This window comes from Callithrix jacchus, chromosome 3, assembly GCF_049354715.1.
Source record: "Callithrix jacchus isolate 240 chromosome 3, calJac240_pri, whole genome shotgun sequence".
Taxonomy (NCBI): Eukaryota; Metazoa; Chordata; class Mammalia; order Primates; family Cebidae; genus Callithrix; species Callithrix jacchus.
Window position 1 is genome coordinate 97,465,039 of NC_133504.1, and position 14,688 is coordinate 97,479,726.

General features: G+C 32.6%; 1 protein-coding gene across 3 annotated transcripts in view; it reads left to right on the plus strand.

Moving 5' to 3' along the window:
- The window catches only part of DNAJB14 (DnaJ heat shock protein family (Hsp40) member B14), a 50,967-nt gene extending 37,342 nt beyond the window's left edge, over positions 1 to 13,625 (plus strand). For all 3 annotated transcript variants that reach the window (XM_078366772.1, XM_035293255.3, XM_035293258.3), the window contains 5 exons: positions 822 to 1,007; positions 3,099 to 3,193; positions 4,010 to 4,119; positions 6,003 to 6,175; positions 8,755 to 13,625. In XM_078366772.1, coding sequence (XP_078222898.1) covers positions 822 to 1,007; positions 3,099 to 3,193; positions 4,010 to 4,119; positions 6,003 to 6,175; positions 8,755 to 8,879 — 689 coding nt within the window. In that variant the 3' untranslated portion in view covers positions 8,880 to 13,625. The remainder of the gene's footprint in view (positions 1 to 821; positions 1,008 to 3,098; positions 3,194 to 4,009; positions 4,120 to 6,002; positions 6,176 to 8,754) is intronic.
- The last annotated feature ends 1,063 nt before the right edge of the window (positions 13,626 to 14,688 follow it).

Below are 14,688 nucleotides of genomic sequence, written 5' to 3' on the forward strand. Positions count from 1 at the left end.
TAGTTCCTACTTTTAGATTCAAAGCATCACAACTTGTAAATTGCTTCAAAAAGACATTCTGGTAACCAGTGTACCATTACCTCTTGGATTTAGGACTGTGAGATGGGAAATAGAATTCTTTTTTATAAATAAATGTCATGCAAAGTAAAACCGAAAAACTGAGGATTGTCTGTATTTATTTAAAAACTAATTCAGACCTTATGTTGGATCTTGTGAATATTGCCATGAAAACATAAACACAGTCCCCTTTTTTACTGTTTTAGGGGAGGATAAACTGTTTGGAGTAATAGGATGAAAGAATAGCTCATTCAGACTCCAGGGTGCAAAAACAGATTTTTGGCATAGCCTGCATGAAGAGAGTGTACTTATTGTGCTAATTATTTAAACTTCTTGAATTTTAGGGCCCTCATTTGTAAAGTGGGGACAATAACAGACAATGTAATAAAGTATTGGGTGCAGAGCCTGGCAGTTCTTAGGTACTCAATAAATGGTAGCTACTGCTCTTATTGGTTTAAACTATTTCATGAATGGCTTAAGAGGCAGGATTTTAGGAGCTGGAACACAATGTTAAAACAGGAAAGGTGGATATTCCTTTGTTTTCAAAGCAGTAGAGACTTGTCTGGTGTCAAAAGTTGTATTGAGAAATAATATGTGTAATTGCAAACAATGTGTATCTTTAAAAGAACTTCCTACTTTTTAACAATTTTCTGGATTAGTTTCAGGTGGTCTTTTTTTTTTCAGCATGACATTAGTTTTTATGTGGGGCAGCTTTTTATAATATAATAACTTTGCTTACCAACTTTTACTCATGACTTTTTCAGAGATTGGAAATGCTTATGCTGTGTTAAGTAATCCAGAAAAGCGAAAACAGTATGACCTCACAGGCAATGAAGAACAAGCTTGTAACCACCAAAACAATGGCAGATTTAATTTCCATAGAGGTTGTGAAGCTGATATAACTCCAGAAGACTTGTTTAATATATTTTTTGGGGGTGGATTTCCTTCAGGTACTTTAATGTAATTATAGATATTATATTTTATGAAGCTACAGAGCCTTACTCCAGTTATATTATTTAGAGATATATCTACCTTTTCCCCTACATTTCTTGTAATGTTTTGATCCTGTGATGGTTTTTCATGAAAGCAGGAGAAAAATGTTAGGGTTACTACTTTTACAAAGTAAAACATTTAAATTTAAAAAAACCCATATTTTCCTAGAACATATTTTAGTTAAAAAAAATGAAGAGTACAGATATTCTGCATTTTATATAAAGCTGAAAGGGAATTAAGCAGGAAATGTAATGGCAATGTCTCAGGTAAGTATTATTATAATTATGAAGGGTTTTCTTTACTTAAACCTGGATGACTCTTTGACATTGCTTCTTTAGAGATCTTAGTAAATATTTTATCAATAACATTATAGTTTGCTAATTTGGATGTAAATAGAGGTACTCATTTCTTTTTCCATTTAAACAGTAGAAAGTCTGATTCATAGGTTATATACAAAGTGGATTTTAAAAATTACATTAAAGTAGAAATAGCTAACTTTAGACTATCAAAGTGAAATATTGTAGTGATACCACTAAATGGATAGATTTTATAGTGCCAACATAAATAGTATTAAACTCCACTTAGATTTCCAGTAAGCGGTCACTTAACATAAGGTTTTTGGAAACTGTGACTGTAAGTGAAAAAATGTTCTGAATAACAACCAATTTTACCACAGGCTAATTGATATAAACAAGAGTTAAATTGCTAAGGCATATAGTACATCACGTTTACTTGAAGTTGCAGTTTCCAAGGACCTATTAATGACATTAAGTGAGGACTTACTGTACTATGAGTTGTTAGTGCGGAAATTAATTTTTCTTGAATGTAGCTCCTCTAAGGTACTTAAAATTATAGCTTTAGTCCTGTTTACAAAATTTACTTCAGGTGCTAAGTTAAATGTCCCATTCAAAATTAGGAGAATCTTCATGAATGTAGCAATGTGATTTGACCTGGTGGCCCTTTTTGAATATTATTGAGAAAGGTTGTGGTCATTTCTTTTTCTTTTTTAATAGAGACAGGGTCTTGTTCTGTTGCCCAGACTGGAGTACACTGGGATGATCATAGCTCAGTGCAGCCTCAAAATCCTAGGCTCAACCGATCCTCCTGCCTCAGCTTCCCAAGTTGCTAGTACTACAGGCATGTACCACCATGTCCAGCTAATTTTTTAAAAACTTTTTTGGAGAGACAGGGTCTTACTATGTTGTCCAGGCTGGTCTTGAACTCCTGGCCTCAAGTGATCCTCCCACCTCAGCCTCCCAAATCCTGCGCTGGGATTACAGATGTGAGCCACCATGCCCAGCAAGGTTGTGGTCATTGATAAGATGTTTTGCAAAACATCCTTGAAGGAAAGAGGATATATGAATGCAAATTATGACTGAAAATATAATCTGTGTTTTGACATGTTAGAATACATAATTATAGAAACATTAAATCTAGTAATTTTTTGGCTGGAAATATGCTAGGAACAATCAGAAATCTTTCAGACAACAGTAAGTTTTCTACTGATAGTTCATTTGCAGTTATTTTGCTAGTTATAACATAGTCTGTCAGTGGTAGCCATTTCTGATTGGCCATTTTATAGGAAAACAACTTGTTTATCAGCAAGAGAATGTTTGAATAAATTGTGGTCCACCTATACCAAGATACATTATAGAGCTATTTTTTAAAAATGAATTTGAATACTATCTTTTGATTTTTAGAGATGTTTATGATTCATTAATAAATGCAAAAATTAAAGTTTCAAAGTAATAATCCAATATATACAAAAACAACTAATCACAACAAAAGTCCTCTATGAGTGTAGAGAAACTCTTAGTCAAGTTTTCATAAAGGAATTTCTACCTGTAAAGGAAGCAAATTGGGAAGAATCGTTACTATTTCTGTCCACCCTTCACTCCCAAGAAAAGAGGGCAATAAGTATTTACTACTGAAAATAAACATGTACTGATTTAGTAATTTTTAAAAATTAAAGAAAAATGTGAAAGAAAATATATTTTTTTCTGACCATAATTGCTATCCCTAATTTAACCTTGCTTTTATTTTTTTAGGTAGTGTACATTCTTTTTCAAATGGACGAGCTAGTTATAGCCAACAACATCAGCATCGACATAGTGGACATGAAAGAGAAGAGGAAAGAGGAGATGTACGTTTATGACTAGGAATCACAAAATGGCAAATTTCAGCTCAGGAAAAGCAACTAGAGTTGTCTAAAAAGAGGGCAGGTTATTGTAGGAAATAATGAATTTTCTCTTACCAGAGGTGTTCAGTAAAGTCTAGAAAATCCTTAGGGATATTGTAGGACTAGGAGGTGAGGTCAGCAGCGGGTGGTTGGATAGTATGACTCATTTAAATTTGTTATTCGATGATTCTAATGAAGGTAAACCTGCACTGTGCATGTTATGAAGGTAACTTGTTATATTTGGCCCTGAAGAATTTAGAATACTGAAAAACTTGAATTGGAGGTAACTTTCCCTGTTCTAATGCAATTATACCTAATTACCTATAGCAGTTTAATTACATGAAGTGGAAAGGTAAATGGAAAGAGCACTAGACTAGAAATTAAAAGGCCTGGCCCCCAGCTTTGCCACTCATCAGCTCCCATCTTCTATCCTCAAATCCAAGGTAAAAATGGTTTTACAGCCTGCAGCATATTGATAGAGTCTCTGTGTATGTCGGGGGACGGAGTTGGGAAGGAGAGAGAGAAAAGAATGAGGACTTCCTCATCTATAAAATGAAATCAAATTCTATCAGCGTTTTTCAAATCAGAATCTCCTAGTGATGTGCCTAGACAGTTATATTTTTAAGAATCACCGAAGGAGGTTGGTATGGTTAAGTGATTTGAAAGCACTGAACTAGATATCTCAAATGCCCTTTCTGCCTCAAAATGTATGACAACTGTTGGATTATTAACAATTACAGTTATATTACAATTTGTTATTCTTTGTTGATTTTTTTATAGGGAGGTTTTTCTGTGTTTATCCAGCTGATGCCCATAATTGTATTGATCCTCGTGTCATTATTAAGCCAATTGATGGTCTCTAATCCTCCTTATTCCTTATATCCCAGATCGTAAGTAGCTAAGTGAAGTTTTACAAAAATGAATTGTTATTTCTGACCTAGCTTCCTTTAAAGAGCTTGTGTTCTTATAAACTTTTAAGTGCCAGATCTATTACTGCAAGTGTACCAGATTTTAAAATTTATATCTAATATTTAAAATAGTTACTTTAAGTAATAAATGTCTTTAGTTATTAATTTATATTTCTGTTCTTCCACTGTGATAAGGACAGAAATGCTATATTTGAACTTAATAACAATTTAATGTGGTAGGTAATGTGTTGACATTAAAGATAAAAGTACCTAAAGGACAAAAATACTTTAAAGACAAAAAGAGCAACGATTGATCTTACATAGATTTATATCATTAAGGGTAAAGTGACTTTACTCTTCAGTTTGCAAAATATCGATTAAATAAAAGCAAATATTACTTTTTTGTGACGTACTTTTTTAACCATATACTTTATATATAAGAGGTCAGACCATAAGAAGAATGAACACAGCATCCATTCTAGACAACTTTAATACAGTGAACATAAAGGAAATGATCACATCATATTGGCTGTTACAGCAGCATGAACTTTATAAAAGCAGATAAAGAAAAAATAATAAAAATCCTATTGTTGACAGTGATTTTACAGTATTAAAATCACATTGGTCTAAAATAAGAATTACCTTATTTTTTCTAAATAAGTTTTTTTTTTTTTTGAGATGGAGTTACACTCTTGTTGCCCAGGCTAGGGTGCAGTGGCACGATTGTGTCTCACCGCAATCTCCGCCTCCCAGGTTTAAGCAATTCTCCTGTCTTAGCCTCTCAAGTAGCTGAAATTACAGGCATGCACCACCACACCCAGCTAGTTTTGTAGTTTTTGTAGAGATGGGTTTTCTCCGTGTTGGTCAGGCTGTTCTGGAACTCCTGACCTGAGGTGATCTGCCGGCCTCAGCCTCCCAAAGTACTCACATCTGTAGATGTGGGCCACTGCGCCCGGCCCAAATAAGATTTTTATTAACTAAATATTGGGATACCTTTATAAGAACATAGTATATTTAAAAGTGTGATTACTTTTTTGTGACATGAAATCATGGTTTTAGGCAATTTGAGAAAATGTAAATAAGTTACAGTTTGTGTATTTCTTATCCAGAATGCTTCAGACCAGAAGTGCTTTGAATTTTAGATTTTTTTCAGATTTTGTAATATTTGTATATATTTTATGAGATGTTTTGAGAATGGTACCCAAGTCTTATGAAATTTATGTTTTAGACATACCCTATACACATAACCTGAAGGTAATTTTATACAACGTTTTCAGTAACTTTGAAATAAAGTTTCATGAAACAAAGTTTGTATATGTTGAACTATCAGAAAGCAAAGGTATCACTATCTCAGCCACTCATGTGGACAACCTGTGGTTGTTTGGTATCATTCTTGACTGAATTTATATGCTACTGATAAGCAATCATTTTCTTACTCTAATTCACATATAAGTATTTAACAGCGAAGAAATAGTATGTTCAGGGGTAACTAACCAGCATAGTAGCATCACCAGAATACCTGTATCAGTTGTTAAATAATAGCAACAACAAACAACTACAGGTTTTTAGTTTCCTCCTATGATGCTGTATTTTGATCAAAAGGTTACTGTGTACTATACTCTGTTTTCACTTTGATTCATCACATGTGGTCAGCTGTGGAATTTTACACTTGTGCCATCATGTCGATGCTCAGAAAGTGTTAGATTTTGGAACATTTCAGATTTCAGATTTTCGGATTAGGGATGCTCAACCTGTATTACCAATATTAACTTTTCCATGATTTTTAATTGTTTTGTTTGCTTGGTTTATAGTAACATATTGGAATGTCCAATTTTAATTAAAATGATACTGCATCTCTTTTACAGTGGAACAGGGCAAACTATTAAAATGCAGACAGAAAACCTGGGTGTTGTTTATTATGTCAACAAGGACTTTAAAAATGAATATAAAGGAATGTTATTACAAAAGGTAGAAAAGAGTGTAGAAGAAGATTATGTGACTAATATTCGAAATAATTGCTGGAAAGAAAGACAGCAAAGTAAGTTTATCACATGTTTAACATTTTAAAACTGATTCATAGTCTTTGGAACTGATTAATGTAGGTTTCCCTATTCAAGGAATGTTCTGGAATTCCCTGGCACATAATTGGAGTGCAGTACTTAAATGAGATCATGCATTTTATATACATGTGGCCTAACACAGGAACTGACGCATAGTAAGGACTTAATAAATGGTACTTGTATACTGTTGTTATCAATAAATATGTGGTTCAATAAGTAATACCAAGTTTTATTGTATTGAAAATATCCATTGTAAGATATGTCATTCTTTTATGTACCACCAAGAAAGAAAAAAAAAATCCGGGCAGATAAACTATGTCATCAATTTTAAGATGCATCCATCCTGTTTTCAGAGTTAAGTTTGAAACTCTTTATTAACTTAGCTTTAGTACTTAGAATTTAACCTGCAATGAGTTTTGCTGATATTTCATTTTTCTTTACTTTGTGCACAGAGAGGCTCTTTGGAATACTCAATTTGCTTAGCCGTTTCCAGCCTCAGTTTTCTTAATTTAAGGAACACTTCCACCTATAAAAATTGACCATAAGAATCTGCTGAGATGTTGCATGTGAACTGAGTGTTGTGGTTCTTGTTTCTGTAACACCATTGTTATGAATAATAATTTAGATCATATAGTGCAGTGTTAGCACAATTGATTTTAGAATTAAACAGAGTAAAGTTGAATCCTAGCTCTGAAATTTTTAGCTGACGAATTGTAACCTCTATGAGTTTATTTCATGTGTAAAATGGGTGATGATGATGAAAGGAGGAAATAATAGCTATGGTTTATATTATCCCTACTGTTTCAGTCACTGTCCCAAGCACATTATAAGGATTAACTCATTTAATTCCCACAACAACCCTGTGAGGTTATTATACTAATTTTACACATGAAGAAACAAAGCAAAGAGAGATTACTAACTTGCCCAAGGTCATAGAGGTCATTTGTGACTCAAAACCAGACAATTTGTCTCTGGAATCCAGGCCCTGTGTTCCAAAATCTTCTGAGAAATAACCAACTTTATGGGTTTGTTATGAAAAATAAATCACAGAATAAAGTACTTTACATATAGTAAATGTTCAGAAAATATCAGCAGTTATTAACATCTCCCCCTTGTTAGGGAAAAGTTGATAAAATATAACTTCTAAGAGAGTTGTTAACCTCTTTTGGTTTTCTCCTCTATACAGTGGTAGTTAGAGATTGTGACTTCCTTGACTTCTAACTCTGAGTTTGCAAAATCAGTCTGTTCTGTGTAGAGAAGATTACATTAGACTATTCGTGATTTTTAGGTTTTCAGCTGGGAATGAGTTGCCATCCTCCCTAGCACCCCCTCCTTAGAGACATTTGGTAATGTCTGGAGATACTTTTGTGTGTCATGATGGGATGGAATGGCAAGGATTGCTACTGGCATCTAGTGGATTAAGGTCAGGGATGCCGCTTAACATCGTACAATGCACAGGACAGGTCCCCCACAACAAAAAATTATCCAGCCCAAGCAGTACTTTGAAAAAAATGTAAAGAATATTAAGCGAGGCAATGGAGAGTTGGATTGAAACCTAGACTCTGCCATTCGTTAGTAAGTATCAGATTTTTCCTTTGAGAAGAGTTATCTGTAAATAGATATAAGTGCATTATTTGTAAGTAAAAGGCATAGAATAATATTGATTGAGTTGTTAATCCTAGTCCTTTGATTTAATAAAGATTATTTCTGGAGATCTTTACAAATGGAACACACTCTTAACTGTGAGTATATTTTGAATGTGATCTTGGCTAATCCATATAAAACTGATGTCTTCTACTTTGGCCATTTTGTTCCAGAAAGTAACTGATTTCTTTTTTCTTTTTTTGTTACATCTTCTTTAAGTCCTCCTAGTCTTTACAAGTATTAATAAACAGTGAAATGACTGAGAGTAACAGGAAAAAACAAGGAATACTCCTTGAAGAATTTTGATTTGTAGTCTGTGTATCATTAGTAACTGTGTTGTCCACACACTGAAGGAAGCCTCAGAAGTACTTGCTGAATAGCAGTATTATGATTGTATAACAAGAATTTTTTCTGTGTTCCTTCGGTAACATTATTTTATGTATTTTTCAATGTAAGTAAACTCAGAACAAGATTTTAAATTTTTGTATTAAATACTTAAGTCTTGGGATAATCTGAAATCCTAACAGAAGACCACAGCAAAAACAACCATAAGCATATTGAAAAGCATATAATATTTTTAGGAAAAGAGGCCAAGATGATGCTTCAGAGGAATAATGTTTAAACCACTAGGGAACGGGAGTAGAGAGAATTCCAACATAAATTGACGGGATTCTATCCTTATTTCTTTTCTGGTTTTTTTTTTTTTTTTTTTTTTTTGCCTGCTAGACATCAGATAAAGTTTTTATTAAAATTGTTTTTCCTACTAAAATGGCTTTTAGGAGTTGTACCTGGATTTTTTTTAAAGTCAGTTAATCAAAATATTTCAAAGCGTTCCTATAAAGCATCATTTGAGCTTAAGCAACTAGGTGACAAAATTTTATTCAATTAGCAAAATATTTTTCTTTGTTAACAGAAACAGATATGCAGTATGCAGCAAAAGTATACCGCGATGATCGGCTCCGAAGGAAGGCAGAGGCCTTGAGCATGGACAACTGTAAAGAATTAGAGCGGCTGACCAGTCTTTATAAAGGAGGATGAACTGGAATTTTTACTTATATACCTTTTAGCATACTCTTTATTTTTTCTGTAAGTAAGTTTAGTTTCATCTTGAGAGATGAAGGAAAAGATTTGATATTGAAAACTAAACTGAATAGTTGGTTCCTGAAATCTTGGACTGCTCATGACCTACTGGCTCCTTTAAATAGTAACTGAAAACTAAAATTGAATATTTTAGTTACGCTTCTATAATTATTTTCATTTTAAAAGCTTACATGATTCCTAACTAAAATGTCTTGAGAAAGGATTATCATACCTGTAGCAATTTCCAGTTTTAGTGATTCTCCATTTTTTCCCTTGTCATGTAAATATTTATTTATGGAATGATCAGTTTGTGTACATACAAGTTACTGCTTTTTTATTTAAATTCTTTTAGTGTTTAGCTCCATGAGACACTTCAGTTTAAATTGATGGAATAAATGTTACATGACACATATACATTTTCCTTATCAAGCTGTCAAATACGTGGAGTTTAAACAATGAAACTTTTTCAAAAAGAAAAAACAAAAACTTTAACTTTGTGTAAAATCTTATAGCATTATCAGGTTAGAGGGAATTGATATTTTTAATATTGCTGTTATATTCCAAAATATATATTGAGATAAATGAACTGGTGTAGAATATCAGTTTGCTATTTAGTTTTATGAATTACTATACATATACATGCATAGAAATGAAATGCTATGCTGATAGATTTTAAAGAAAATATGAGGAAATGATTATAAATATTAAACTAAAAGGGTCTTCAACAGTAAAGTGCAGTTATGTCATTTACAATTCCAATAATTAAAAGGCCACCAAATTTTGATGTGTATGTCCTTGAGGCTGCTAAAATTTATGAAGAGGACTCATATATTCCCCCATAGAAATTTGCAGTTTCTTGGTGATCAAAATAAGCAGGATCCAAAGAAGTTCTTCTACAAATAAATAATAAGTAAAATGAATATTAAAATATAGCTTTGTGCCTTTTAACCCTATTGTCAACTCCTAAACATATAAGTAGATTACAGTATACTTATCTGATCAGAGCATGATCTGTTTGGCCACATGCAACTGTGAGCAGAAATAGAGCAGCAGGTAGAATAGTAACTTAATGCAAGTCATCCTTAAAAAATTCTGAGCTAAAATCTATGCACTATTGAGTAATTGAATTAATCCTATAGGAATAAGCCCCTTGTAAGTAAATCCATAATATGAATTAGAAAAAACAAACAGCTGGAAATTGAAGTTTTTGGTGCCTGTATACTAGGTATGAAACTATTTAATTTCTAGTCTTCTGTCTTTAACAGTTGTAATATTTTAATGATTTTGATTTATACTCAGTTAATGGAACATAAATATATCTTTGGTACTTTTTTGTGAGTGAGAGAATGCTAGCTAGGGTGGCTTTGTTCTTTGTTTAAATTATTTTTCTGAATGTAGTTAATTTATGGCATCTGTTGAATAAAACTGCTAAAATGACCTCGTAAAAATGTTATGTTGTATCCCCTTTTCCAAGTGAATCAACAGAAATGCCTGATTGAATTAGTAGGTTAAACTAAACATACTGTCATAGGAAATCTGGACAGCTTAACCAACTTGCTCTTAGATATGTTATCTTTAAAAAAAAAGCAGGGCTAAAGTGAAAATACAATTTTAAATGTTTTGTTGAGCCTGTAGAATATGTTTTTTAAAAAATAAGTTCATAGCATTTTAACTTTGAAAGTTCATATGCATCAGAAAATTTATAAAAACTTGAATAAAAAATTTCATCTATTTATTTTTCTAATTTTAATGGCAGATTTTCACTATTATGGTTGATAATTCTGTGAACTTACCTTCTTGTTGACTAATTCTTTTTCCCTTAATCTGAACTTTAAGGAATAGGTGAAGTTATTATCAAGTTAAGTGATACCATAAAGTGTATATTATAAAGTCATACATGGCTTTTGGACAGTATTACATTTCAGTTGCATTGCTACATTCCATTAAATTCCATAAAATGTTAGGGAAAATGCGTTTGATAAAATTTTCTGCAGTGAAAAATGACAGACTGAGTGCCTGACAATTTAAGCAACATATGAAGTATGCAAGTAAAGATTCAGTCCTTAATGTCACCTGTATCATGGTGTAAAAGCTCAACAAGTGTCTTAGAATTTGGAGTTAACTGTATAAAGTAAGAAAGTTTAGATTTCTTGAGTTAAAAGATTTTCATGTTTGCTGCTTTTTTACAATAAAAGTCCCAACATTTTGCCATCTTATTTTTAGCTACATGAACTTCGTAATTTCATTGGCTCATTCTAATGACCATCTAAGTCCTCAGTCTTTGAATATTGCTTTTTTAGCTCCTTTAACTGGTGTTCTAACAATTTAGCAGCAGTTATGTTTATTAATGCTTTACATTTTTACCCCTTTTTACATAAACACACACAAATACACACATGCATATACACACAAACAATATTGTCCTTCTGAGGGTTTGGGGGAAATGAAGACCTTTCTCCTCTTATTTTATTCCTTAGTTCCTAAACAGACTGGTGCTAGTCATTTAGTCATTTGTAAGTTTCAGAATGTAGTTTGATTAAATAAGTGAACTGAATTCTCAACAATGAAAAATGTCAAGTTGGATTCATCTAATAAGTTAATATATTTTGTAAACATTACAGTTGAATGCCTAAATAAGTTATTTGTTTCATAATTATTACATGCTTATTTATGATTTACAAAGATTTGGTAGAGAAAAGTACAGCCCTTAAGGCATATGTTGCCAATGCATTAAACTACTCAACTTTTGTGTCAGCTCAGGTGTTCATAGGAACAGAAATGTGGAATACCAGCTTTTTACTTTAATTATACTTTTATGTTTAATTTTTCTTCCAGTTAAATCTTTAATTATACTGAAGTAGTTACTGAGAAAAATGATTAACTTTTTGATTTCCCTTCTGTTGATCTGTAATATTTTTAAATGAAGATATTTATCATATGTGACATGCTAATGTTAATGGATTCCTATGTATTTCATTAAAAAATAAATCTCCCACCTGTGTTAAGACAGTTAAATATTTATTGATGTTGGCTTGAGGACCAAGTGGGCTATCTTGCCAGTTAAGCAAGTTTTATGTCAAAGGACCAAATGGTTAAAAGAGGAGAATCTGTACATTTGTTGAGCTTCCCCATGTGAAGCTTGGATTCAGTACTATCCTATTACTACTATCCATCTTCATATTGAGTGAAACAAACTGAAAGGGAATTTGTAATCTTTTTCTCATCTGAACAGAAAAATTAATGAAAACAATAAATCTGAATTTTAATTTTCATTCAACAGCTGAAAAACCTTGTGTGTTGACCACATTGGACTATTGCCTAGTTAAAATCCATAAAATTCTCTATAAACCAACAAAAAGAAAGTAGTCTGGCAATAATTTCCAACTTTTTAAATTGTAATTTTAAGTTACAAAGAAAAAGGATAGAATGAGGCTTTTCAAGGAATTCTTGCTCATCCCTTCAGTTATTTGGCAGGCAACACATTCCTAGAATTCAGCTTCCTTTTTGGTTTTATTACTATTAAATAGATAGTTTCATATAAATGGAAACATTTTTCCTCAAAACAATTCAAAACATACTCCTTATATTAAGGATTGTGGCACCACATTTTTTGTAAATTCCCTATGTGTAACTTTTTCCTGTTGGTATGTGATTTTTTTCATTTAATATGACTCTGCTGGTGTTGGGGCCAATAGATTTGTGAATATTCTGTGGATATGTCCATGTATAGGTGTATATATATATTTTTTTTCCAGCTAATACCTCAAACGTGATTGTTTCATATATACCACACTATGTTTGCACAGAGCAGGGCTTCCATTAGCAGTGTATATTTTTATTTCTAACTTTGAAAATCTGTCCACACAATTTCATTGGTGTGAATTCTTTCTGTTGCTCTTTTTCATATTTTAATGCAGAGATTCCTATTATAAGGCCCATGCTTCAAACATAATTGTATCTTTCTATATCCAGCCATCTGGAAGCATATAGGGGTAAGAAGTATTTCTTGAAATGTCCTTGTTTAGTAAGTTAGTAAAATTTGGGATGACCAGTTGCCAAGATGTCTCATAACTGCATAGCAGATGACACCTGGCATAGATGTGAGCAAGTCTCATTCACTTCAGCACAAGATTCTGTACATTTCAATCTGATAGTCTACTTTGCCATTTAAGTACACCATTAAAATCATAGAGATTTTCAATGACATTGGAGTATTGTAATTATTAGTTTCAAAAATAATTATTTTGAATAGGACAGTTCAACCAATGAGAAGAAAACACACATAAATGATATTTTGCAGTTTATCTGTATTAAGAAATGCTTCTTGCCAATTTCTGCTTTTGGTTTTTGGATTGCTACATAACACTCCTTCCATTTACTTTATGCGTTTTTAAAAGCTGCAGGTAATTTTTAAGGTTTGATGGAATTTTAATGGAAGCCTTGTTTTAAGTTAAATGAAACTGGTAAAGGAGAGCTTACTTTGTCTATAATGTATTCAGGATCATAAATTAGATTTAAAAATGAAATGTCTGATTTGTAAAATATTTAATGTTATATCAGACTTACATAAAATTTTCTGTGAGAACTCAAATGCATTTGATTTTTAATGAATGTTCTGCTGAATGAAATACAAATTTTTGTCTTTCAGTCTCTGTAGTTTATCTCAATATATTAATAAAAAGAAGGTCTGTTCTCACTGTAAAATGTTTGGTTTTTTTTAAATCATGTTTTATACTCTTAATATGGCCACTCTTTCATTCATTTAGCTATTTAACAAGGGTGTCAATGCTTGCTATATCCCAGGCATTGAACTGAATGCTGGGAATTAATCATTGAATAAGACAAAAACCTGAAAGAGTTTACATCTAGCAATGAAAATAAATATCAAATAAATAATTATAATTATAATAAATGCTACAAAGAAAATTACAGGGTACAATGAGAGCATTTATCTAGAAGATCTAAACTATTCAGTGAGGGTCAGGGAAGACTTCTCTGAGAGTGAGTTTAAGCTGACACTCAAAAGTGAGATTAGTAGGAGTAAGGCAGAATGTGCTAAGCTGGTAAAGTGATAAAAATCTTTATGGAAGTGAAAACAAACTTGGGTGATCATAGCATAAGGGATCCACGGTAAATGAGAGAATTAAGATAGGGGCCAGATCCCCATAGAATGATATATAAACCATGATGCTGACATTGATCTTTATTCTAAGTCAACAAAATTGATTTTCAAGGAAGGAGTTCCATGATCTGATTTGGGATTTTAGAACATCATTTTAGTTGCTATATGGAGACTGGAGGGCAAAAGAAAATGTAAGAAAGATAGGAGGTTATTGTCAAAAGAGAGATGATCATGGCTTGGACTAAGGTAGGAATATAGTTAGGTGAATAGTTTTCAAAGATACTCAGGAGGTAGAATCAACAGAACTCTCTTTGGATTTGGGACATATGGAGGCAGCAATTAAAAACCAGGCTAAAATTTTCTGAAAAATTGGCTGTGAAACGGAGTAGCGGAAAAACGGTGGTAGCTGAAAGAGAATGTGATTTCTAAAGAAGCTTTTCTTTTGAGGGTCTCGCTCTGTCACTTAAGCTGGAGTTCAGTGGGGCGATCACCACTCAGTGCAGCTTCAAACCCTGGGCTCAAGTGATCTGTTTGCCTCAGCCTCCGGAGTACCTCCTGGCCGCACATCACCTAAGGCTAATTCTTTTTTGGGGTAGAAACGGGATCCTCCCTTCCAAGCTGGTTTAGAACTCCTGGGCTCAAAGA